Source organism: Pelodiscus sinensis, chromosome 6, assembly GCF_049634645.1.
Source record: "Pelodiscus sinensis isolate JC-2024 chromosome 6, ASM4963464v1, whole genome shotgun sequence".
NCBI lineage: Eukaryota > Metazoa > Chordata > Testudines > Trionychidae > Pelodiscus > Pelodiscus sinensis.
Window position 1 is genome coordinate 86524538 of NC_134716.1, and position 27119 is coordinate 86551656.

The following is a 27119-nucleotide window of genomic DNA, read 5'->3' on the forward strand; positions in this document are numbered from 1 at the left end:
TGGCATTGGTGCCTGAATGGTAGTCCAATGCATACGTTGCTTCTATCCATCCACAAATTCATGGTGGCTTTGAGTCGATCAGGACACGTAGTATCTTGTGGAATGGATTGTTCTTGGGGCGATATATTGAGTGTAGCCATGCCTTGAACTCTCTCATATGTAGTCTGGCATTTGGTACTATGAACGTGGACACTGCCATATGCCCTAGTATTTGCAGACATGTGCGCACCATAGTCTGCAGGGTTTGTACTGACGTAATCAAGGTCGCGTAGTTGCGACCATCTGTGGATAGGAAGGGAGGCTACACCCTGTGCACAGTCTACCTGTGCTCCTATGAACTCCAGAGTCTGGATAGGGGTAAGGTTGAACTTGTCCAGGTTCAGTAGGAGGTCGAGTGTGTCGAATACTGTTCTCGTCACCCCCAGTAAATGTTCTGCTCCATCATATATGGATGCCATAATCAGGCAGTCGTCAAAATAGGGAAATATGATTATCTGATTTCTTCGCAGGTCTGCTGCCACCATGGAAAGGACTTTTGTAAAGACTCTCGGTGCCATGCACAGCCCAAACGGTAGTACCCTGTATTGATAGTGAGAGTCATTGATGGTCAATCTGAGCAATCACCTGTGTGCCGGATGAACTGATAGATGGAAATATGCATTCTTGAGGTCAATAGTCATGCACCTTTCTCTAGTACGGGTATGATCTTCGCTAGTGTAACCATCTTGAACCACTGACACTTGACATACCAGCTGAGTCCCCATAGGTCTAAGATAGGTCTCCACTCACTCAATTTCTTGACGGTTAAAAAGTATTGGGAATAGTATCCCTTCCCCCTGTATTGAGTGGGTACCTCTTCTATAGCGCCTAGCAGCAACAGACATTGTGCTTCCACCTGAAGGACACTCTCATGAGAGGGGTCCCTGAAGAGGGATGGGGAAGGGGGTGGGATGGTGGGACTGTCGTGAATGGTATGTAGTACCCAGATGGTATTATTTCTAGGACACATTGGCCCAAGGTGATGGTTTCCCATGCAGTATAGAAGAAGTCAGCAAGTTTGTTGCCGAAAATCTGTGCTCTTATGTCTGCCTACCCTAGAGGCTTGGGGGCTGACGTGCCCTCGAACAAGTCCTCAAATCTGCTAATGTGATGTGGATGCTTGTGACAATGATGGAAGGTTGTTCATCTGCCTCCCACAAGCATGTCTCATGTGTCTCCTGTTCTTGTAGGGTCTCTGGTGTATGAACGTCGGCACCCTGAACTGTTGATTGTTTTGCTTATGTTGCTTTTTCTTGAGCCTGAAAGCTGAATTCCCAGAGTGTGTAGTGTGGCTCTGGAGTCTTTGAGGGTGTAGAGAGATGAATTCGTCACCTCCGCAAAGAGTTTTTCCTCCTTCGAATGGCAGATCTTCAATGCTCAATTGAACCTCTTGGGGGAATCCAGACAGTTGCAGACACAACGCTCTCTGCATCACCGCTGCCGAGGCCATGGACCTAGCAACTTTATCCATCACTTCCAGTACTGCTTCAAGTGCTGTCCGGGCAGCCAGTGACCCTTCCTTCATATTTATTTCATACTGATATTTTATATCTTCTGGGATGTATTGAATAAAGGACTCCAAGGATTCAAAAGTCTGGTGTGAGTACTTCGCTAGTCAAGCTACGTAACTGGTAATTCTGAGTTCAAGGGAGGCTGATGAATATGCTTTCTTTCCCATAGCCTCCAGTCTCTTCACCTCCTTATTGTGACTCGGTATTCTGGGGTACTGGTATTGTTTCCCCTTCTGGTTGGCTGCATCAGCTACAAGTGAATTCGGCTGGGGGTGGGAGAATAGAAATTCCACCTCCTCAGGTGCTATGTAGTACTTCTTATCCAGTTTCTTTGATGTTGCAGGCACTGATGCCGGGGTTTTCCATATGGCTTTTGCCCGTTCCATCAATGCCCCGTTCGTTGGAAGAGCCAATTTGTTATGTGGCAGTGAATGGAAGATACTTGTGAGTTTATGTTTGTTGTGGCTGGTATCAGATAGCTGTATCTCCAACGAGTCTGCTACCCTCCAGAACAAGTATTGAAATTTCTTACGGTCATCCCCTCTAGATGGTGACATGAGGAGACTCTGTTCATCCATAGCTGGGCTAGATCCTTCTGGGGTGGTGGAGGGGAACAGCATCCCCTGCGTTGCATCTCCTGTAGAAGAATCAGTGTCCCAGCTGTCTGGACTGTACTCAGCCCTTCTGGGCGTGTTGTTGCCAGCCAATGGCGCCCTGGACACCTGGGTTTCATGTAGTTGCAGGTACTGGTATCTGTAGGGTGCTCAGGAATCCTATGGGCCCCACTGTGGTGGTAGCGATGGGGGTAATCACTGCACCATCTGCCAGTTTTAGGGCTGGCGTTGCTGCATTGGCGCATACTGGATCTCCACACTGGCCCCTTCACTCTTTGTCATCACTGAAGCGTGGTGTGACTAGCGATGCCAGAGCGTAGGAGCAGAGCGAGCGTCTGGACTTTGGTGTGCCATCAGTACCAAACAGCAGGGAGCATGGCACTGAGGGTATTGCTAGGTCCCTCTCTGTAGTATATGAGGGTACCTGGAACAGTGGAGGCATAGCTGTGGTGCTCTCCCCCACTGCTCCCAATGGCACCATGAGTGTTTTGACCTGCACCGGCACCAAGGGATTTGCTGCATGCAGCATTCTATTGCTGTGCGGCTTGATGGCCTTCTGAAGTGCAGCTGGTACCAGCTTTTCTCTCTGTACCACTGCTCTGCTGTGGGGGAAACTTGAAGCATGGCCAGCGGCTCTTTGCTTCATTTTGGGATAACTGCTTCTCTGTGAGCAGGATCCCTTGTCACTGTGTTGACCCCCATTCTTCTCTGGCTCCCTGCTGAAAGATCTTTTATTGCTGGCAGTTGGAGCCTCTGCAGGAAATCTGGCACATTTCGCGCTCCTGTCCCTTTCCTGTTCTTTTGCATGACTCTGCACAGGAGTGCTCTTCTTGGTCTCCACCCCTGTAGGAATGACCTTGAGGAGGGAGGATTGTTTGAGGCTGTTTTTCTGCCATGGTGCCACCCGTAAAGAGGCTGAGCCTCTGCAGTTCTCGTGCCCTTTTTGAACGCGGGGCGAGCCACTGACAATGCAGGCAGGGGCTGACTGGGTAGTTGTGACCAAGGCAGCAGAGGCACTGCTCATGGCCACCCGCTGCTGCGATGAATACTCCACAGCCTGTGCACCTTTAAAAGCTGGAAAATTCTAGCATGACAGAGCTGCTGAGGCTGTTGGAAGGGACGTAGCCGCAGCCGCTCATCCTGCTGAGTTTGCGCTCGCTCTCGCTCTCTCGTTAATTAATGGGCTGGTCAGGTAGGTTTCTGAAAGGATCTAAGGGGAGACTGTCTAGTTGCAACCGATGCCAGAGGCAGTTGAGAATGAACTGACGGAACTGCCGCAGGCGTGTGCTAACTGTCATTCTGAACAACTGCGCAATAGCGCAGCATGCGCCGGAAACCAGGAGACTGCTACTTAAGATTTCCGGGACATGTGCACAGCAGGGCTGAAGCACCTAAGTGGAGCACCCCTGGGGACCCTCCAAGAAGATGATGGTTTTTTCCCGTGGGGTCTCTGGTTCTCTCTCTTGTGAGTGTCATGCCAGCCAGCCAAAGACAAAAGGTCTGAAAACTTTGCATCTTAAATAACCTTCCTTTCAGGTGGCAATTCTCTGTTTTACATTCTCCCCTTCCATGGAAATTACCTGGTCAGCCCCTACCAGTTAAGATGGTCACATACCTTACTAAGACCAACCACTGCTAAGACTTGAAGGACAAAAGAGGCTGTTTACAAGGTGATTACCCAGACACTGAGAGAAACACCATTGATGGCTCTCACTTGCACATTTAAAACCATATTCCTAACTCTACATACAAGAGTACATACACCAAAATAAGATATATAGATCCAGCAGACTGTGACATTAAGATTGATAGGTTACAAGAGGTATTTTGTCCAAAGCATCTTCCAGTTAAGCATGTGTGTGTCCATAAGTTAATTTGATTATGCATGGGTGGTGAAACCATCTGTGATGGGGTGGACAAAGCCCCAATATCCCTGCTGGAGGCCTTTCCTCACTCTGCCCAGCAACAGGAGCAGGAGAGAGGTCCTCCAAGCAGAACAGAGTGGCAGCCTCTGTTGCAGCAGTTCGATATAAAAGAAGCTGCTAGGTCAGGACTTGGCAGTTCCTTCCTGGAGTTCGACCCAAGCAGACCTAAAGGCTGACTGGGAGAACAGCAGCATTCCAGACAGCTCCGAGTGGGAGCTGGACTTCATATCTGGTCAGAACCAGGTCCCGCTGCTGAAGACTAGCCGGTAAGCCAACAGCAACCCTTGCAGAACCCTGGACAGGGAAGACTTGATCACAAGGCCCAAGAGAAAGGACTGGACAGGGCAGCTTCCCAGGCAAGTGGCCCAAGGGACGTGACAGCAACCAACCACTTCTGAGACTCAGCAGGTAACTGCTACTTATAAGGTCCTGGGGCCAGGACCCAGAGGAGTGGGTGGGCCTGGGTCCCCCCTTCTAGCCCCCAGCAGCCACAACAGAAGGTAAGAAGAAGCCTGGTCCCAGGCCACATACCAGACAGTTCCTCTCCCGCAGACAGCCAGGTAGAGAGACTACAAGACTCCCCTCGGACACCATGGGGAGCTCACAAGAACGGTGAAGTCCTTTACACCATCACACATGCAATGTTGTCTAATTAAGATATCCAGGGGGAAAAAAATCGTATCTATCTTTTTCTTTGTCTCACCATAGGCATCTGAAAAGTTCTCCCCACTACTGTTGATTATGACATGGGATACAAAATTATACAGGTTTTAAAACTTAGAACAGTGGTCCCTAAATTGAGGGGTAAACATCCTGGGAGGCACAGAGGAATGTTCAGAAACAGTACACAGGCACAAGCCAGCCTCTACAATAGGCTAGTGTTTCACTCAGCCCTGCTCTGCCCTATCTTCCACCGCTAGCTTCTAGACCCATTCCCAGGCCCCAAGGGATGGGTGGGGCAATAGATTCCATTATGGTATGGAAGGATACAATATAAAAAGTTAGGAGATGTCTGCCTTAGAAATCATAATATCCTTAGTACTCAATTTAATTCAGACAACTCTAACTTCTTTAAACTGAAAGTGGGATACTGTAACTCACCCTAAGGCAAAGCCTCTGTGTCACGTAAGCACAGAATACTTTATGTTTGAGTTATAAACTGACTACAGGGGTTCATAATGGAAACTCTGAAAGACCCTTAACTACAGCTGCGCTATAATTACTGTCACTATCGGAAAAAAGGATTTGTGCCAGTGCTGACAAAAAGTGTAATATTAAATCACAGAAGGTATAAAGTAGTATGTTATTTGTTGTTCTGCTACATAAAAGCAGCAATCAACACTGACCACAAGAGGCCTATGCAATGAATGACTGCAGGTGTGCAGAGCAAGCCTCCTTTCCTTGAATTCACGGTGAGACTAGAAATGCGAGTTCTTACTGTTTCGTGTCTACATAATTCTTTCATCATTTACCTGCATTCAATGTTACAGCACTCCTTTCTGTAAAACTATCAACAGGGCCACATTAGACTTGAGGAACACAGACAGATCTGCTTAATTAGTTTATCAATACATGTACAGCAAACTCCATGAGTTATTGATTAAGTCTTTGATTATTTTTGTTCTCTATCACCAGTTAGGTCACTCTTTGTACCTTTCAACATCTAATGCTATGAGGAATGTAACAGGGCACCATGTACTTATAAAAAATGAAATTTACATACACTTTTCTAACAATAAAGTGCCCTTCAATTCTCATAAGAGAAATAAACATGCCCTATAGCTGTTCCCCTCATATTAGAGTGTGTAGTATAGATCACAATTTTAAGAACATGTTTAGGCAGCAAAGATATCTACAGAATAAGAAAACATTTCATAAAAACGAACTAAAACATTTGTGGTTGCAGTAACCAGTACAGATTGAACTTCCCTGGTCCAGCACTCTTGGGACCTGATTGGTTCCAGACTAGGGAATTTGCCAGATTGAGAGAAGTCAATGCACCAGGGGCTCCACTTTTGTTCCTGGCCACCACACTGCTGCCTGGGGCTCTGCTCTCCCCAGGGGGGGACTCCATTTCACTCTCCCCGCAGCTCCTCTCCGCTCCCCCCACCACCATTCCTGCTGCCACACTCCCCAGCAGCTCCACTGCCACCCAAAGCTCTGCGCTCCACCTAATCATCTGCTGCCACCCAGAGCTGTGCTCTCTCGACCTCCTAGTATGGCAATGCTCCTGACCCCACAGAGTCAGCTCAACGATGCCAGACGAAGGGTGTTGCCAGACTACCGAAGTCTGGATTACAGAGTTTCAACCTCTACAGGGATATATATTTTTCTTCTATACAGAATGCTTACAGAATTAAGTCAATTTGCTTATTGCTTTCTGGAATAAAGCAAGATCAATATGCCAAAAGTTTTACCTACCCTATTTCAAATAGACACTAACAGAGTAAAATATAATTTTGAGAATTCAGTTAAGATAAAAATAGAAGACAACCAAGAAGTGCCAATTACATAGCTGTGAAACATAGCTATGTTGCAACCTAAACATTTCCTCCAGTGCTCCAACTGAGCTCTATAAAATAGGAGAAACTAGTCAATCCCCAAATCCTTTTCAATCTGAAAAAACCTGTGTTGAGCAAAAGGAAGAATTTTAGTTTTGAGCCATGGGAAGAGAAGCTAAGGAAAAGTGTTTTATCCACAGTACGAAGTCTGAGCACAAATAATTGCCTTTAAAAAAAACCCTAAAAACAAAACACACTCAAAGGTAAACGTATGAGAAGAGTTATTTGATTATGAATGTAGCCTTCATAAGAGAATGGGAGGATTAATTTACCTGTGCCCTATCTTTTGAGAGGTGGAGCACTGCTAAAAGAGGAAAAAGGGAACACAGTGAAAAAGCAATAGACATAGCCATTCTAGGGACAACTCCAGCAGAGAATAGCCCCTAAGAAGAAAAGATAATCAAGCTCTGTTGGAATCAGCAATCAACTGTAGCCATTTGTCTGAGATACAAAAGAAAGGTAGATGCTGAGACAAGAAACCAAAGCCTCTCCAGAAATGTAGATACGGGATTGATTTGAAGTCTGCAGATACACATCAAATAGAAGGACCAACAAGCCATACAGAAGATTCACATCTCAATGCTTCATCCACTAGATACTTGAGGTAATCCTTTATCTCTTTTTGTATTTCCTACACAGAGTATGGTTCACAAAAATCAATTTAAGTGTGACCAGTGGTATTGTCTGGAAAAGAGATGGTAATCTAAGACTTTATCAGTTATCAGTAATTCAACAGAAAACTGTATTAGACGGGCAACCCGTTCCTTGAAAACAGGATGTTGCGAATGGATTAGAAATCTTGATTATCAGTCTTAGATCAAGGAAAGACCTTCCATCGACATTACATGGCTCTATTCAGATATCATATCAAAGCCTTCACATCATTTAAACAGCAAGCTATCCAGACTAAGAAAAACAGCCTCAAACCACCAAGTAAGCCTGTCCTGATTTGCCTTACTCTTTACTGGACATTAGATGCTTCCAATAAGGGAATCTTAACCCAATATAACAAAGGTAAACAGAATGAACCATAACTGATGTCAAGAACACTAACTGCAGCTGAGAAAAATTATCTTCACTCAGAAAAACTCGAGTTTTTGATCTTGAAACGGGCTGTAACTAACAACTTATGATTACCTGTACTATGCACAATCTTTCATGGTTTACAGGGAAAGTAACTAGTTGACCTACATATTCACCTTTACCAGGCTGAACTTCACAGCACGTTTGTGGATTGCAGAATTAGCTCAACTAACTTCAAAGTTAGCTATCATCAACCAAAATTTAACATGGAGGTAGCTGCTCTCTCCAGAATACCTCCTGATATGGAAAAAACTGGTCAAACTGTTCAGAAGACATAAAGATGTTCTTAGGCTATCTGATAGTCCTTGGATATACAAAGAGATGGCAAGGTATTTTAGTTTGCAGCTGTACTTGCTGGCAATAGAGGACTTGGACATGGATGTTATATCCCCCATTAAGTGTATGGCAACTCAAAACGAATTTAACATTGAGGTAGATGCTCTCGCCAGAATGCCTCCGGATATGGAAAAAAAAAGTTGCCAAACTGCCAAGCCTACTAGAGTTCCATTTAAATGAACACAATTATAACAAAGTAAATGATTTTTGTGCATGATAAAGCAAAGGAAGATATGACTGTATCTTAGTCATAGAGAATAACTTCACTAGGTTTGTCCAAGCCTCCATCAATTCAGAAAAGACTTTGGCAGACAAAGTCTTAAATTACTTTGGTTTCCCCAAAACTATTCGTCATGAACAAAGGACAAAAGTTAGAAAATAATTTATTCAGAAGGTTACAGCATTACTGTAAAACTAACATCTCACACAATCAGGGCAATGAGTGAGTAAAATTCCTAAACTAAATTCTGCTAGCTACGTTGAGAACTTTCCCAGAAGAACAAAAGCAAACTGAAAGGACTCCCTCAGAAAGATAATTTATACCTATAACTGTACTTGAATTGAGGCACCGGGGGTTTCACCCTTCTATTTATTATATAAAGGACCTGCACATTTGCCCATTGACACTGCACATGGACTACATATAAACTCTGAATCTGCACCTGGGGACCATGAAGATTACACTGAGAACAGTATCAGCAGATGAAAGCAGCTTATATTCCGAAAAAAAATCGGCTGTCCATGGGGGGAAAAAAAATCCATGATCAATGCTGACATAGAAGATTATCAAGCTAGAGAGAAGACCCCCACAGATAAATGTAGGAACAGTGAGGGGCATCAGACTTCTCAGTGTCTAAATCCAGCTATTGAACAGGTGAAAGTACCACCAAATTAATATTACATTTGTCACATGTATCTACTTTTATACTTAACCTCATTCTATCCAAGACAGATGTAAGTGATAGTGATGTTGATCAAGTGTTTTGTAGTTCTGGATAATTTGTTATGTTCCTTATATAGGTGTCTGATCATGCCACATGACAGAGTTACACTGTTAAACCATTGGTCGTATGGTAATATATTTCATATGTATGAGCATCTTTGGGAATTTAAATAATCGGAAATAACTATTTTGTTGGATACTAGATCCACATCTGTCCCACAATCATTGTTCAGCAACAACTTCATGAGTACTGGAACTCATGGGTGATTACTAATAAGTCTACCTGATACACTGAATGTGATATTGTATTGTAACAGAAATGTTAGGGGGAAGTAGAATACACATAAGGGAAGGGTAGGGGGTCAATTTACCTCTGCCTTTAAAGGTTATAGCACAACTGAAGAGGAAAAAACAAACACAGTAGGGCTATGTCTACACTGCAAGTTTTTGCAGCAGAAAATACACTAATGAGGGACTCATTAGCATGAGTCATGATGTCATTAGCATATCTTCTGCCAATTCTTTTTGCACACGGGGTTTTTGCGCAAAAAGAAGCAGTGTAGCCACTTCCATTTTGCGCAAAAAACACCCTTTTGCGCAAGATCTTTGTTTCTCCCTATTACAAAAAGAAACAAAACTTTTCAAAACAGAAAACAGTTTGCTGTCGGTGATGTATGAAGTTACATTTGATAGAATCCACAATAAAGCTCCTCTAGGTGCTACAATTTTGGGCACATCCATTAGAGGGGATATCACAGAATGGAAGGGGGAAGGAGAGATGGTACCTGATGGTCATATGGGTTGTCCAACACTCTCAGACCCCAAAAGAAGACGTTAATCACTTTGTACAGTAATGATGTTTCTTCGAGCTATGTCCCCGTGGGTGCTCCACTGTTGGTGTCAGGCTCGTTCCGGTGCCGCAGGTCAGAGATTTTCCATAGCCGTAGTCAGCCGGACCGCACATACGTGATTAGCAACTTGTGCCATTCGTGCCCTTCGATTGTGTGTGATCTGGATCCCGCCAGTTCCTCTCGCCGCTTGGCTATCTGCAACGAGAAAGAAACAGAGCTCCGGAGCGGGGAGGAGGGCGGGACATGGAGCACCCATGGGGACACATCTTGAAGAAACATGGTTACTGCACAAAGTGAGTAACTTCTTCTTCGAATGGTCCCCAGGGGTGCTCCACTGTTGGTGACTACACAATAGTACTCAGATGCGCCCCGGAGCTAGGTTTGACACTAACGGATAGCACTGCTGAAGCCACAGCGGAATCTGCGACCAAACACTGTGCAATTGCATAATGCTGCATGAATGTTGTGTTCAATGATCAGGTGGCCGCTCTACAAACATCATTCAATGGGACTCCTCTGATGAATGCTGCTGAAATAGCCACTGCCCTTGCAGAGTGGGCCTTTGGATGAGATTGGAGAGGTCCGTTGCAGATGTTGTGACAAGTGGTAACGCATATCACTGTAAACTTTGAGATGTGCTGGCTGGACAAAGCACAGCCCTTGGAACGCCCTGAGGTTGCTATTATCAGTCGGTCCATTTTACGCCAGTCTTGGGTTCTATGCATATAGAAAGAGAGTGCTTGCCGCACCTCAAGTGTGTGAGGCTTCGGATAGAAGGAAAGCAGTACTATGGGTTCATTCTGTGAAATTTCGAAAAACTCTAAGGATAAAGGCCGGGTATAGACGCCATATGACTGAGTCTCTGGTGAACGACGTAAATGGTGGTGTTGCCATCAAAGTGGCCAGCTCGCTAACTCTACGTGCCAATGTGATTGCCAGGAGAAAGACCACCTTCATTGTGATCATCCTGAAAGAGGTCGTGGCTAATGGCTCGAACGGGGGATATATGAGGATATCCAATACGAGGTCTGGATTCCAAGAACGGGGGGGAGGTGGTCTATGCGGGAGACTGAGGTTTGTTAACCCTTTCATGAACCTTTTAGTGATCGGGTGAGCAAATGCACTAATAGCAGCTAAATGTACTTTCAGGGACGAAAGTGAGATTCCTGCCCGCTGGAGGTAAAGGACGTAGTTGAGGTTTTGGTGAAGGAGTGATGTGGTGGGGTCAAGTCGATTGTCAGAGCACCAGAGTGTAAATCGGTGCCATTTTGCAAAGTAGGTAGTGTGGGTAGATTGTGTTCTGCTATGCATTAGACAGTGGTCCCCAACTTTTATGGGCTCCCGGGCGCCCGGGGCCGCGCGTCCTGGGGCACGCCAGGGCCGGGGCTGCCCGAGCCCCTTGTGCCGTGGGCCTGGGGCTGGCACCGCCGCGCCGAGCTGCGTGCTTGGGGCCGGCACCGACGCCGCGTGCCTGCATGTGCCCCGGGGCTGGGGCCGCCTGAGCGCCGCGCACCAGGCGCCGGTGCATGTCGCGTGCCTGGGGCCGGCGCCTCCAGTGCGCCGCGCGCCGGGGGGGGGGGGGGCCAGCCTGGGTTGTCGGCGGGCGCCTACAAATGCCCCGGCGGGCGCCATGGCGCCCGCGGGCACTGCGTTGGGGACCACTGCATTAGAACATCTTTAACCTGTTGTGAGCAGAGCTGTTCAGATACCTTGAATCAGTCAGAAGCCATGCTGTTAAATGTAATATCTCTGGTCTGGGATGGAGTAGCTGACCGGGATTCTGAAAGAGCAGATCTGGTAGGATGGGGAGGGGATAAGAAGGTTGCAGGGACATTAGACGAAGAAATGGGTACAGTGTTGGCCTTGCCATGCTGGGGCTATGAGGATCACCCATGTGGAGTCCGTGTTGATCTTCTCTAGTACTTGAGGTATGCCGGGGGGAATGCATAAAGCAGTGGGCCTCTCCAACTGATTAGGAATGCATCCCATATGGCTCTTTCTCCAATGCCCGCTCTGGAACAGAAGTGACAACACTTAGTGTTGTCTTTCATGGTGAACAAATCTATTCCGGGAGTTCCCCACTGACAGAAAATGCCTCGAAGAACGTCTGCACATATCTCCCACTTGTGATCATGGGGAAAGTGTCTGCTCAAGTCATCCATGATCGTATTACTGGTGCCTGGTATGTAGGATGCTACTAGGTCGATGTTGTTTCTGATGCACCAATTCCACAATCATATCGCCTCAGCACAGAGGGATCGAGACCTCGCTCCCCCTTGCCGGTTGATATAAAACATTGTGGACACACTGTCGGTTAGTACCCTGACAGTCGATCCTGATATATAATCGCGGAAATGCCTGCATGCAAGGAACTCTGCCCTCAGCTCCAGAAGATTTATGTGCAACGTCCTTTCTGTAGGTGACCATCTGCCTTTAATACTCCTGCCGTTCATGTGTACACCCCGCCTATGAGGAACTCATCTTCTGTTAGTCAAAAAATTGGTTGTGGATGATGAAAGGGGACCCCTGCCATCAGATTTCACAGGTTGGTCCACCACAACAAAGAGATATGGATATAAGGTGGAGGTGCTACTATCTTCTGAATGTCGTGTTTGGTTGGAATGTATACAGAAGCTAACCAATGCTGCATGCATTGGAAATGGAGTCAGGTATGTCTCACCATGAACATGGTCATAGTCATATCGACTGTAGGCAAGTAAGCACTGCAGGCACCCATCAACTGCTGGCAAATAAGCACTTATACTGTCGGGGCCTGTAACAGAATGTTTACAAGATCTTTTATGTCCTGAAATCACTCTGTCAGTAAGTACACCCGTGCGTTGATCGAGTTGGGTCTAGCACCTATAAAGTTTATGATCCAAGTTGGTTCCACCGGGGACTGCTCATTGATTATGAGCCCGAGGGATTCGAAGGTTTATTTGACCAGGTTGACCATAATCGATGTTTCCGGTCGTGAGCTTCCTTTGATGAGACAGTCATCCAGGTAAGGAAATATGACAACGTCTCTGCGACATAAATGTGTACCACCACAGAGTGCTTTGGAGAAAACTTTGGGGGCAGATGCAAGGCCAAATGGTAGTATGTGATACTGGAAATGCATGTCGCCAACTACAAAAGAAAGGAATCGTCGGTGCACTGGATGAATGGTTATGTGGAAGTAGGTGTCCTGTAACTCGAGGGCTACAAGCCAGTATCTGTTGAGTGATGATGATATAGTCGTGACAGTCATCATTTTGAAAAGAGGGACAGGGTTGGTGGGGAGAGAGAAGGGATGGAAGAGAATGGAATCCTAAGCCTGGATTTCATGACTTCCAGGACCCATCGGTCCATTGTTACCTTGGCCGACTAAAAGGGCCGAAGGCGATGGTGGAATAAGAGATGGGCACAGAGGTTTGCACCGACAATGTGTTCTGTGAGCATGCCCTCGACCGATGAATCAAACCTGCTGGTTTTGGCCCCAGCTGGTTGGTCGCTCAGGATGGCTGGGGACATCTGTGCTGTACTCGCTGCTTCTGCCTAGACTGGTCATAAGGGCGGAGTTGTTGCCTCCGGTATTGAAAGTCATACCTCCTCTGATGTGGGTAGTATCTTCTCCTCCTCTATGGGGGAGTATACATAACCAGGGTACGTAATGTCATACGAGAGTGCTTGCCCGAACGTAAGACCTCGTCAGTTTTGTCTGTGAAGAGCTTGCGCTTTTCAAAAGGGAAGTCCTCTACCTTTGTCTGTAGTTCCTTAAGAACCGCAGCCGAGGTGAGCCACGAAGATAGTCTCATAGCGATTGCTGTGGCTGTAGATAGGTCGGCTGTATCAGCAACATCTAGAGCAATCTCTAGCCCTGCTCTCACTGCTGTGTAACCCTCTTGTACCACAGATTTTTTGAATCAGGGAGGTGTTGAAGCAATTCTGTTAACTTTGAATAATTGTCAAAATTATGGTTTGACAGCAAAGCCGCGTAATTTGCTATACGTAAAAGCGAGGTGGCTGATGAGCACACCTTCCCTTCCAAAATATTCAGCTTCTTCTTGTCCTTATCCGTTGCTGTGTTTCTATACGGGGGTGTCTTTGCCCTGTGCTGAGCTGCGTCCACCATCAGAGAATTTGGTTGGGGATGGTTAAAGAGAAATTCGAGGCCTCTGGAAGGAACAAAATATTTCTTGTCCGCCCATTTATTTGTTGTGCCACCGATGCTGGGGTTTGCCAGATTTCCTTTGCAGCCTCCATGATTGCTTCATCGATTGGAAGTGCAATTTTTGCCCTCTGCTGGGGATGTAAATTTTTGAGCAGACGGTACTGCTTTGTCTGTACCTCTGCTAGCTGCACCTGCTATGAATCTGCCATGTGCCTGAATAGTTCCTGATATTGCTTCAGGTTGTCCGGCGGGGGACATGTCTCCCAGGAACACCGCCTTGTCGGCATATGAGGAGGGATCTGTCGGCGATGTTTCTTGGTTTCAATAACTGTCCCTCCTCCAGTTCCAATTGTTGGGGCTGTGAAGCGTGGCTCTGTTCAGAAGGGGTCAGAGGTTGGTGAGTTGGCGGAGATTGCACTTAAGCATGTTGGTACCTTGGTGAGTGACAACAGCATGGGGATCATCTGTAGGAGTGTGATCTATAATAGTGACGAGCCGAATAACGTGGCCTGTGGGAATAAATGTAATCATGGTCAGATCTAGCCGGTGACAAATGCCTCGAAGATATAACACTGCCATGATGGTGGTAATAAAACAGATGAGGAGACCGCCTGGGAGAATGAGGCAAGTGTGGGGACATCCTCAAAGAAGGAGATAAGAATGTTCGCCTATCCCAATGCCCCTAGTACTCCTTAAGTGCCCCTCTGCGTGAACATCTTGTGGCACGCCTAGAGAATCAGCAGTGCGATGGTAATAGCCGTATCTCGTAGGAGAAAGCCGCACTGGCGGTGATGAAGAGGGTGTGAGGGAGAATTTCAGGAATGGTGAGATGGATACACGTTGAGCATGCGACTTCTGTGCCGCTTTTGTTGATACGGGTCTCTGAGCTTTTTCTGGTATCTGCTCCGTATGTGGTTCCGTCTTATGGAAGCTGATATGTGCGGCATCCATGGCCAGCGCTGAGATGCGCGGCACCGTATCCAATGTCAAGGTATGCGGCACAGTGGCCGATGCCAAGGTGCACGGCACTGCTGACGGGATCTGAGATCGTGGCATCACGGTTGGTGCCAAAGCACGGAGCACCGAAGATGGCATCAAGGCGCATAGTCCTGCTGGTGATGGTGGGTACCCTGGTATTCATGGCGGCGAGGGCGAAGACAGCTCTGATAATCGCAGTACTGCTGTTTCTTTGGGCTGTTCCCTCAACACCGGTGAAGGTCTCGGTGCCAACGGTATCAGTACCGATGAGGCGGACCTCTCGGATTTTGATGTAATAGAGGTCTTTGCCATCATTGGGGGAATGCCAGACGTGCCGGGCTTGTCCCCTTTGCTGACCCTGCTTACAGGCCCAGCAGATAGGAATCATGTGGGGGACGCCCTGATTCTCTTCGGACTCTGAACTGATTGGCAGGGTGGGGTCCGCGGGTTGTAGGGCTTTATTGAAGAGGATCATTTTAAGGTGCATCTCTCTGTCCTTTCACGCTTGAGCAGTAAGCTTCAAGCACTGCACACACTTCTGAGGGACGTGCGCCTTGTCCAGACAGTGAATGCAGGCCGCATGGGCCATCCGACACGGGCATGGCTTCGTGACACACTGAACACTTTTTGAAACCTGGAGAACCAGGCATCATTTTAGTTTTTAGATAGTTGATTGTAAGAGGACAACACTGAACTATAAACTCTAAAGGTTTTGGTTGGTTGTTTTTTGAAGGAAAATGGATAACTATACTAATGACTAAAACTATGAACAGACTTCGAACTATCTATCAGTTTTTAACTAATTCTGACAGAAAGGCAAACCAGTTGAGGAGACGAACTATGCTCCACCTGCAACTGAAGACGGTTGAGAGGACTTGGCAGGAGCTGGACCGGGAGCGATTGAAGGGCGCGAACGGTACAAGACGCTAATCGTACATGTGCGGGCCAGCTGACTACGGCTACGGAAAATCTCCGACCTGCGGCGCTGGGACGAACCTGACACCAACAGTGGAGCACCCACAAGGACCACTCGAAGAAGAATTCGATTTGCTGTCAGAGGTGGCACACAGGTGCTAGGACCCAGCAAAGAGTAGATCCCAGTCATTTAAGACAGAGATCCACCAGCACAGAGATGGGCAATAATTTTTGGTGGGGAGCCACTCAAAGATTTTGGTAAGTGGTCAATGGCTTCACTTTTCTGTGAAGGGGGCGTGTGGTCTAGGATGGAGGTTGGGTGCAGAAGAATGCATGGAGTAAGGGACTGGGGTGCAGGAGACGGTGTGGGATCTGAGAGGGTGTTGGAGTGAAGGAGGGGACTGTGGCAGGTGGGGCTCCCTGCCTGCTGCAGCCCCAGAGCATTGAAAATGCAGCCTGCTCCCTCCACGTGGCTCTCAACTCCAGGTGGGAGAAGAGGCTTGCACTTCCCCCATCTCCCAGGCCAATCTCTCAGCTCTTACTGATTGGCAGTTTCACAGGGGACGGCAAGATCACACAAAGCTTCCCCTGTCCCCCTCCCCCCACAAAACAGAGAAACATAGGGACTGCACTTTAAACCACAGTAGCTGAGTGCCTGAGGGTCCCGTCAGGGTTGACCATGGGCTGGATCCAATGCCTTGGCAGATCGAATCCAGCCCCCAAACTGTATTTTACCTACCCCTGCACTAGCAGGAGGGGTTGCCACTACCCTTTTCTCTGCATTGTGTGATCTTCACCTCATCTTTCCAGGACCACAAGGAGATTGGCGAGTCCTGTTCCTGGACTGGGTCAAGAAGAGACTGTCTGAAAGATGAAGCAGATAGAGGAACTTTGGGCACAGAGCCCTAACAGGGATATGTCACTACTCATAAGGGGTATCATTGGAGAACACAGGGGCTATCACTGGGAAGGAGATGACAGGGGAAGAATTGACCAGCACTCATGGTGAGAGGGGCCAGTACTAAATGGGGTAAAGCCTTCCAATTCCCCAGCCTGTCACTGCAATAGGTAGTTTCTGTAGGTTCCAAGCACAATTTATTCCCATATTACACAGTTGCAGCAGCCACCAGCTCCCCTATCTAAATGACACTTGACCAGCAAATGTCACAGGTGTAATCCATGAATCCTTGGCAGAGTCCATGAGGCCTTAGTGGCCACTGCTCTCCAGCTCAGTTAATGTAGCCTCAAGAAGTCAAAGCCTTCAAAACTTCCCCTGGCTTTGAGAGAGTTCAAAGTTCAGAATACCCAGTTTTGCAGAGATGATTTTGAAATGATTTGAATGTTTTCCAGAAAGTTATCTCCGGTGTAAGTCATGACACCCTTTGCTATAAATGAGAAATTATTTAGATATACCTACACCTGCAGTAGGCAACCACGAACAGTGCATGGGCAGCATGACTGGCCCTTCATCTCAGTGGGCTGCAGCAGCCCATCGCCCAGTGGGGTCTCAACTGCCGTTTTCAGGCCCCAGTGCCCATCTCTCCCACACACCTCACGTGCACTGGGGCACCAGAGCCCTTCACTTCCTGCACCTTCCCTTCCCGCCCAGCACTTTGGAGCACCACAAATCCACTGATTTGCACTCTGTCCCTACTCCTTCCCCTCCCCAACCTGGAACTGCTATGAATCAGCTGTTTGCAGTTGTCCAGCTCTGGGAAGAAGAAAGTAGAACAGGGATAAAGCAAAATCAGCAAATTTGCAGTGCTCTAAAAGTGCCGGGAGGGAAGGGGAGGTGCAGGAAGTTCAGGGCTCCGGTGCCCCAGTGCACAAGAGGCACATAGGGAAGGGGTATAAACAGAGAGTCTTCAGGCAAAGCCCCAATGGGCCGCATGCAGCCTGTGAGCAGCCCACAACTGACCTTCACAGATCTTTGTCCTGTTCCACAGGGAAATTTTTCCTTCATCAAGGACTCTGATTTAACCCTAGGAGGAGTGGATGGTACCAGCAGTTTGGAGAATTAGATCACAGACTTTACAGGTATTAGAATCATACCATGCTAAGAAACAGCAACAAGTAATTCAGCTCCACTTGTTTCCTAAATGGCTAAAATCTACAGCTGAAGTGCCTAAAATATCCATGAGACTCAAACAGTTTCCATAAGCATCAGGTGGAACTAGTTATCCCCAAGAACAGATTTAGGAAAAATATAATTGAAAATCTAGAGAGGGTAGCTACAAGTCCCTGGATCTAAATCTTAGCCTCCAGAGGAATTCTATGCCCCAGGACAGATGTTGGGCAGACTGGCCTTTCTGAATTAAGAAATATACTCATGACAGGAAAGAGTGTATCAATTCCAGCCTTTCAATTTTATCAATATGGGGCACAGAACATTATACAAGATGAATGGTATTACTGAAGTGTTTGTCTCAGCACCCAGGAAAGGACACTGGAGCCAGGAGCATTATCTTTGGCACCAAAAACATATTTTTTTTCCTCTACATTGAGGAGTCCTGGTACATAACATATTTGCTCTGGCACAAAGATTTGGCATTAGTTGCTTTTAAAAATTCAGCTAAGGAAATTATCTTGTCTTTTTTCTTCTCATTCTCTTATCTCCCAGAAGTAATGGTGCAGAACCAAGTCATAGATGCTTTCAGCATTTGTCTGGACGGTCTCAAGGCTTCCTCCAGCAGTACTGACCAGACCTGAGACTCTGGATCACCACAGACCAACTATACATTTAAAGTACATGTAGTACAGATTAACTGACTTTCACCCAAGTATCACTATGAAGACCACAAATTAGAAGTTTGGGGATGCAAGACAGGCATTCTTTAAACCTAGGCTTTTTTTGCCTAGCCTACAATCCTGAGAAGGATGCCAGTTCTTGGCATCAGAATTGTTTAATGTAAGCAGAGGTCTCCTGAAATAAATTTTACAATTTTAGCTATGTACAACTGAATAAGCTGTAGCTAGAGTAGTGGTCTCCAACCTTTTTACACTCAAGATCGCTTTTTAAATCTCAGAACAGGCGAAGATCTACCACCCTGACCCTTCCTTGAAGCCCCGCCCTCTCTATTCTCCTCCTGTCCATCACTTGCTATCTCCTCCTGTCCATCACTTGCATCACTTAAACAGTTTATTTTTAAATTATGCGATATATAAAATTAAAATCACGTGTTTATAGTTATGAAATAAATGGTCTGGTTTTTATTCATGCTATTTAAATCTAAAATGAAGCATTTATAATTATACATTTTGTGGGGACAGAGTTCTACGGCTGGGGGCAGGGGAGAGGGAACACAGTGCTGGGAGGGCAAAGGACAGGTTTCTGCAGCTGGGGACAGAGTGACAGTGGAGACAGAGTTCGGGGAGTGGGGACAGGAATAAGGACAGAGTTCTGTAGCTGGAAACAGAGGAGTGGGGACAGAGTTCTGTGGCTGGGGACAGGAGAGTGGGGACAGAGTTCTGTGGCTGGGGAGTGGGGGCTGGGGAGTGGGGTGCCAGTGGAGGCAGAGAGTCCTCTGCATCTGTCTCCTCCCAGGATTCTCCCCCCCCCACCCCGAGGGAAAACCGCATGTGCCTGCCCCAGGGAAGCCCCACGCGCATGCCGGCCCAGGGGACCGACCCCCCCCAGCGCAGAGAAGCCCCACGCACGCTTGCCCCAGCGCCAAAGCCCCCGCCCCGGCGCAGGGAAGCCCCGCGCGCGCGCGCCTGCCACGGGACCGACCCCACCCCTGGGGCTGACTCAGCCCTCCTGTACGGAGCAGGGAGCCAATACTCCCTCCCGCAGTACCCCTGGCAGAGCAGCTAGTGCACTTCCGGAATCGCCGGAAGTGGCACTAAGCTGCAGGACTTCTGTCCATCCCCGGGAAGCCGACACTACCTCCATTTTCACTTGAGATAGGTAGTGGGGCTTCCCGGGGGTGGGAGGGAAATGGGGGCGGGGTGGACAGGACGCCTCGCGATCGACTGGTCAAGGCCTTGCGATCGACCTGTTGGTGACCACGATGCTAGAGGATACAAAGAAACAGCAGATAAGATTTGGTAGACTAGTAAAAGTTCTTATTTACTTTTCATATACTAAAAGGAAGACAGTTACCTAGGAATGATCCATTACTAGACTCTTGGTTGGTTCAAGAAGACACCTATTTACATCTTTCCAAAAGATTCTTGGCTACACAAACTACAAAAGTGCATGCCCAAGAATGACAGTCAGCATTAATGCTCAAAAGAGAATGATTAATTCTAGCTTTTTAATTATTAATAATAATTCAACAAAAACAAACTACTCACAGACCAGAAATTGTTAGTGTAACAATGCATTTCAACAACAAATTTGGAATGGTTAGAAATTTCAGAAGGCTTATTCAATGAAGTTGAAAATAATTTTGTAAAAGTAAACATAAAGGTTATTGAGGACACTACTAAGATAACCCTGAACACTGAAGTCTTCTGTTTACAGAACACACTCTTAGGAACATATACCATAAACTGTAAAACGTCTTTAATTTAATCTTTAAGGATGATTTCCTTAAATAGGAAATAAAAATTCACTGCTCAACCAAAACAGTACAAGGCCCAATACTGTACATTTCCTTACCTCAGATTTTAGTATTTCTACAAGGCTCTCACAGATTAAACATTGGTGAATTCTTATAAGATACAACTGACAGGTATTTTGTGATTTACACTAAAATGAAAACTAAATGGTACTTTTATAACAAAAAAAATCTTGCATAACAGTATACTTGTGTAGTTCTTTTTAAGAGTACCTCAATATTTTTACTGGCCACATTCTTCACAACAGCAGGAAACAACTCAGATGCATTCTTCCCCTTAGCAATCATCTGAAAGAGAAATGTACTATTGTTAATAGATAAAATATTTTTACTCTAATCAAAATCAAAACACTGTCTTAGATGCCGGTATATAAATGCGAGGAGTATGGGCAATAAGCAGGAAGAACTTGAAGTACTAATAAACAAACACAACTGTGATATAGTTGGTATCACAGAGACTTGGTGGGATAATACTCACAATTAGAATAGTGGTATATAAGGGAACAGCTTACTCAGGAAGGATAGGAAGGGGGAAAAGGGAGGAGGTGTTGCCTTACATATTAAAAATGTATATACTTGAACTGAGCAGGGGATGGACATAGGAGACAGACCTGTTGAGAGTCTCTGAGTTAGGTCAAAAGGGGTAAAAATGAAGGGCCATGTCATGTGAGAGGTCTATTACAGACCACCTACCCAGACGGAAAAGGTGGATGAGGCTTTTTTTAAACAATGTACAAAATCATCCAAAGCTCAGGATTTGGTGGTCATAGGTGACTTCAGCTATCCAGATATATGTTGGGAAACTAACACAGCAGGGCACAGACTATCCAATAAGTTAATGGATTGCATTGGGGACAATTTTTTATTTAAGAAGGTTGAGAAAGATTCGGGGGAGAGGGGGAGCTGTTCTAGATTTGATTTTTAACAAATAGGGAGAAACCCAGTGAAAATTAGAAAGTGGAAGGCAGCTTGGGTGATAGTGATCATGAAATCATAGAGTTAATGATTCTAAGGAATTGTAGAAGGGAGAACACCCAAACAGACGCAATGGATTTCAGGAAGACAGATGTCAGTTAACTCAGAGAGCTGGTTGGTAAGGTCCTATGGGATGCAAGACTAAGTTAAAATAACAGAAGAGAGTTGGCAGTTTTTCAAAGGGACATTGTTAAGGGCCCACAAGCAAACAATTCCACTGCATGGGAAAGACAAAGTATGGCAAGAGACCATCTTGGAGATCTTAAATATCAAAAAGGAGTTGTATAAAAAGTGTAAACTAGGTCAAATTACATGGAATGAATATAAGCAAATAACACAATTGTGCAGGGGCAGGATTAGAAAGGCAAAGGCACAAAACGAACTCAATCAAGATACAGACATAAAGGGTAACAAGAAAAGGTTCTACAAATATATTAGAAGCAAGAGGACAAACAAGCACAGGGTAGGCCCATTCCTCAGTGAAGAGGGAGAAATAACAACAGGAAACTTGGAATTGGAAAAGGTGTTTAACAACTTTTTTGTTTTGATTTTCACTAAGAAGTTTGATGGTGATGGGAAGCCCAATATAGTGAATTCTAGTGGAAATGGGGTAGGTTTAGAAGTTAATATAAAAAAAGAGCAAGTTAAAAATTACTTAGAAAGTTAAATTTCTTCAAGTCACCAGGGCCTGATGAAATGCATCCTAGAATACTCAAGAAGCTCATGACCACAGATGTTGTTGGACCAAAGAGCCTAGGAGCAACACTGGGGCTGGGGAATCCCAGCTGTGCAAGGCAGCATCTGGGAAGCCCCCAGCCTGGCTGAGTGTCCCCCAGTGTCAGCGGGGCCAGGCAGTGGCAAGGGAGCCCCCCAGTATCAGCAGGGCCAGACAGCAGCTGGGGAGCCCAGACCCCACTGGGAAACACGCAGCGTTTGCAGGGCCACATGGCCAAGGAGTCCCAGCCCCAGCCAAGGAACCCTTGGCTGCAGCGGAGTTGCTTGCAGCCAGGTGGCCCTGGCCAGGAATCCCGGGAAATCTCTGGTGGCAATGGGGTTGGGGTGACTGGACAACCTCCACAGGTGAACCCCCAGCTCAAGTGAGGCTGGCGGCCGCGGCTGGGGAACACACAGAATACCCAGCGGCAGCGGGGCTGGGTAGCGAGAACAGCCCCCGCTGAGGAACACACATAGGCAGCACTTTGGTGGCAGCTGGGTGGCCCCAGCCAGGAACCCCAGGGAACAGCCTGTGGCAGCAGGACTGGTAGTGTCCAAGAGGTCCCCACTAGGAACACCTAAGACGCTCTGGGGCAGCAGGCAGGCAGCAAGGTGAGGAGTTGTGCCTGACAGCTTTAGCAGGGCCAGCAGCAGGGCAGGAAGCCCCTGGGAGTGGGAGAGCCAGCAGTGGAGTACTGACCTCCCCTCGTCCAGGACAGCTCAGATTCCGAAGTTGCCAGACCAGGGAAGTCCAACCTGTACTTAAGTTGTAATTGTTTTTAATTCACTTAGGTAATGACAGCTTTTTCAGACTGAAAATAGATCTTGAAAATTACCAACAAGAATAAGCCAAAACCAAACCCAGGTATATTAAACACGTATAAAGTTTTGAAAAGGTTTCCCCATGAGAGTTCGTTTTTAGTGCACTACAAGAGTAAAAATTACAGTCAAGTAGAGTCACATTCAGAGTTTACACAAAAATAAATGCTGTTGCCTGGCACAATGCACTTAAATGCAAAAATCCTCAAGAAAGTGTTTGTACAGAAAGAAAATGAACAAAGGAAACAACTATAACTTATGAATAGTGAAGTACATTAATACCAGAAAAATTATTAGTTGTTTTGTTGGGTAAGAGCATACAGATTTCGATGCTGAGCACTACAATCAATGTGAGTAGGAGGAGTACACACAGCTCATGATTAGGGATGTAAAACAGTCGACTACCCAATAAGCCTAGCTTTATCAGGTAGTCAAGTCGACTAGTTGCATTTACCCCCACACCCTGATGCCTCTATAACAGAGGCAGCAAAGGGGGGGAGGGGAGCAGGAGTCGGTTCCCCCCAGCACTCTTACTACATTTAGAAGTCAAAGGCGCAGTAGTCAGGACCTGGTGCCAGCTGGGGATTGAAGCAGTCCCAGCTCACACCAGGTTCCCCGTTGTGACTCCCCCTCCCCCTTACTGACTAATCAAGTAGTCGATGGAAATTCCATTGATTACTCAATTAGCTGATTAATAAAAATTTAACATCCCTACTCATGATATGCAAGTAACTTTCCAGTTAAGAATTAATAGTGATTCAAATGTACTTTTACATTTATTTTCATTTGCCTTCTCACTTGATACTATAATTACAAGTGAAAATTGTTACACTTAAGTATAATTTAGTTTCAGACTTCATTTCATTTTTTTTAAAATAGCTTTTTGTTAAACTAAATATTTCTGCATGTGAATAAGATGTAAAATTCCTATCTCCATTGAGAGAATAATTTCTAACATTGTGTTAGACAGGTGTTAATCCCTCTGTAATGGATAGTTAAGTAGCAATAATGTGAAAGTTAAAAATATTTGAGCTCTATTTCTAAGTCCAGATGCAAGGTTGACACAAGATGGACTGAGTTTAAATCCCATCAGCCAGGGACAAGAGATATTTAAATCAGAATCTGGTCACCCAGAACCACATCAGGTTCTGAAGACAGGAAATCCAAACTTATACAGTGGAATACTGACAGATGACAGACAATAGCTATCATACACCCTTCCTCATCCTGATTGAAGATGATATAAAAAGAAATCAACATGTCTGTAAAATCATGAATGGCAGGGAGGAATATATCCCTTCACATAACACAAAAACAAAGGGTCTCCCAATGAAGTTAATAGGAAGCAGGTTTAAAACAAACATAAGGAAGTATTTCATATAATGTACAACCAACTTGTATACTGGTAGGGGATGTTGTGAAAGCCAAAAAAATAACTGAGTTCAAAAAATAATTAGATATGGTTATGTAGGGTGGTTCCACCACTGACTATTAGTCAAGGTAATCAGGAATCCACCACTTACTCCAGGAGTCCCCAAGCCTCTGACTACAAGATGCTGGAATTGGATAACAGGACAGTTCACTTAGTAATTGCCCTCTTCTGTTCATTCCCTCTGAAGCTTCCGGCATCGGCCTCTGTAAGAAAACAGAGTACTGGACTAGCTGGACCATTAGTCAGTATAACTATTACTTATGTTCTTATCTGATCAAACATTACACATTGTTTAAATGCTGATTTAACTTAGCTTTTATTAAGCATGTGGGTCTATTAGAACCTTTAAAAGCTTAGATTATTAATGAATGAAATCTCAGGGTGTCAGGAAGGACAACAGCTGTGTGAAACTAGAAGCTATGTCTGAAGTCTGCAGCATAGTTCCCTTTAGAATTTTAGTCCTGCCCACTCTCTCAGCAGGGCTGCACAGTGGCTGCTCAGCTACTCCGGGCCAGGGCCATGTGACAGGCGGCTGCCCTGCTCCAGGAGCAGCTGAGCAGCCACCATGCGGCCCTGGCCCTAGCTTCAGGCCTTTCCCAGGAAGGGCTGCATGGCAGGCGGCAGCAACTCCAGCAGCCAGGACTAGAGATGCCACATGGCCCCCAAACCTATACCCAGTTGTGGGCTGCTCACAGGCTACAGAATCATGCACCTTGTTAATTATCCTTTGTTTCAGTATTTCCCCCCCTTACATAACAATTTAAATTTTATATGTTGTTAGTAATTAGTGGGTGCCACAGTAGCGCACGTGCAAACAAGTGCACATGACATCAATGTTGGTGCACAAGATAAAACTCATTCCACTCACGGATGGGAAATCTTAGAAGGAACACTGGTCTACAGCATATTTGAGAAAGGAAATAAAGAGCAAACTGGAGAGGAAAGGATAATGTTAGAGATATTTAAGATATATACCCCAACGGTACCTTTCGCAGACTTGAATGCTAGGTGCTATACATACCATTTTATTTTAATACAAATTCTCTTTGATCTTAATTTTTTACTACAACACTGCTGTTTAAGACTGGGAATTTCAAACAGAACAACTTCTCTGAGGAAACAGTGAAGGGTGGGCTGCTGGAACCTCCCCTGTCCTGTTTCTTTCTTAGGATGGGCCACGTAAAAGGGTCCTCCTCACGAAGTAAATATGCTGTTAGGCTATGCTTTTAATGACATATAACTAGACAAGAAATAAATCCTATTTCCGTCTGGTCATTAAAGAGGCAAGATCTACTAATAAAAAGCACTACACAAGAGTTATGTATTATTACTATAATGGCAAATAATTTGCTATGACAGGTGTTTTCAAAACAGAAGAACAGCCATACTGGGTAGACCAAAGGTCCATCTAGCCCAGTATCCTGTTTGCCGACAACAACCAATACCAGATGCTCCAGAGGGAGGGAACACAACAAGTAATCATCACTTGATCCCTCTCCTGTCATCCATTTCCAGACAAACAGAGGCTAAGTATATCATTCCTACCCATTCTGGCTAATAGCCATTGATGGACCTAACCTCCATGAATCAATCTAGCTCTTTTTTGAACCCTGTTAAAGTTCTAGCCTTCACTGCATCCTCTGGCAAGGAGTTCCACAGACTGACTGTGCACTGAGTGAAGAAAAACTTGCTTCTGTTTCTTTTTAAACCTGCTGCCCATTAATTTCATTTGTGACCCCCTAGTTCTTATATTCTGGGAATAAGTAAATAACTTTTCCTTATTCACTTTTTCCACATCAGCCATGATTTTATAGACCTCTATATCATATCCCCCTTAGTCTCCTCTTTTCTAAGCTGAGAAGTCCAAGTCTTTTTAATCTCTCTTGAGATGGGACCCATTCCAAACCTCTAATCATTTTCGTTGCCCTTTTCTGAACCTTTTCTGAACCTAAAGAACCAAAGATAAGTTTGTACCTCTAGTTTTGAATTGTTACTACATAGTTACAGCCTGTCAAGAAAATATACATATAACTTGCATTATCTAACTGACCAACCATAATAGCTGCAGTGTACCATGTAGATATGCATTTAGTGTCTTTTAAAAGAGTGTATTTTGACTCATTAAATCATAATGATGAGTGTAAATCCTCTTCAGTTCATGGATCATTAGCTCAAAAGAATATAATAGCATTTTCCAAGACCAAGGCCTCATATGCCAATTTAACTACTATACATTGTCATCAGAAACTCACATTCTGTGTGCCTTGTATACCAAGAGCTCCTGCTCAAGACACCAAGAATGGAGTATGTTGCAAGGAATGCATGATGGAAATCCATGCCTATATGCTGTTGAATACAAGGCTCTGCTCAAGACAGATGCTTTTCATCTGATTTAACAGTTTTGGGGGGAGGGATTGTTTTTTGTTTTTCAAATTTTCTATATAAAATAGGTAATAAGGGGACAGGTGGAAAAAGTTTTTTCAAGGCGTACTTGCTTGCTTGCTTGCTCACTCGTTCCATTTTCAAATCTAAGCTCAGAGCATTTTCAGGCCACTGCAATCCTCAACTATTCCCTGGAAGTTTTGCCTAGAGGTGACAAATATAAGGATAGCAGGAAGACTATGAATGAGGCTCCAAGGGAAACTACGTTGGTTATCATGGGATTCTGTTGGATTTTTAGAAGAAATATTAAGTTTGTTTTTTGGGAT

At 45.6% G+C, this 27119-nt stretch overlaps 1 protein-coding gene across 1 annotated transcript in view; it reads right to left on the reverse strand.

Annotated features, from left to right (window-relative positions):
• The window catches only part of AP3B1 (adaptor related protein complex 3 subunit beta 1), a 309804-nt gene that overhangs the window by 238638 nt on the left and 44047 nt on the right, over window positions 1-27119 (reverse strand). Inside the window, exon 3 of the mRNA XM_006119130.4 lies at window positions 20685-20759. Coding sequence (XP_006119192.1) covers window positions 20685-20759 — 75 coding nt within the window. The remainder of the gene's footprint in view (window positions 1-20684; window positions 20760-27119) is intronic.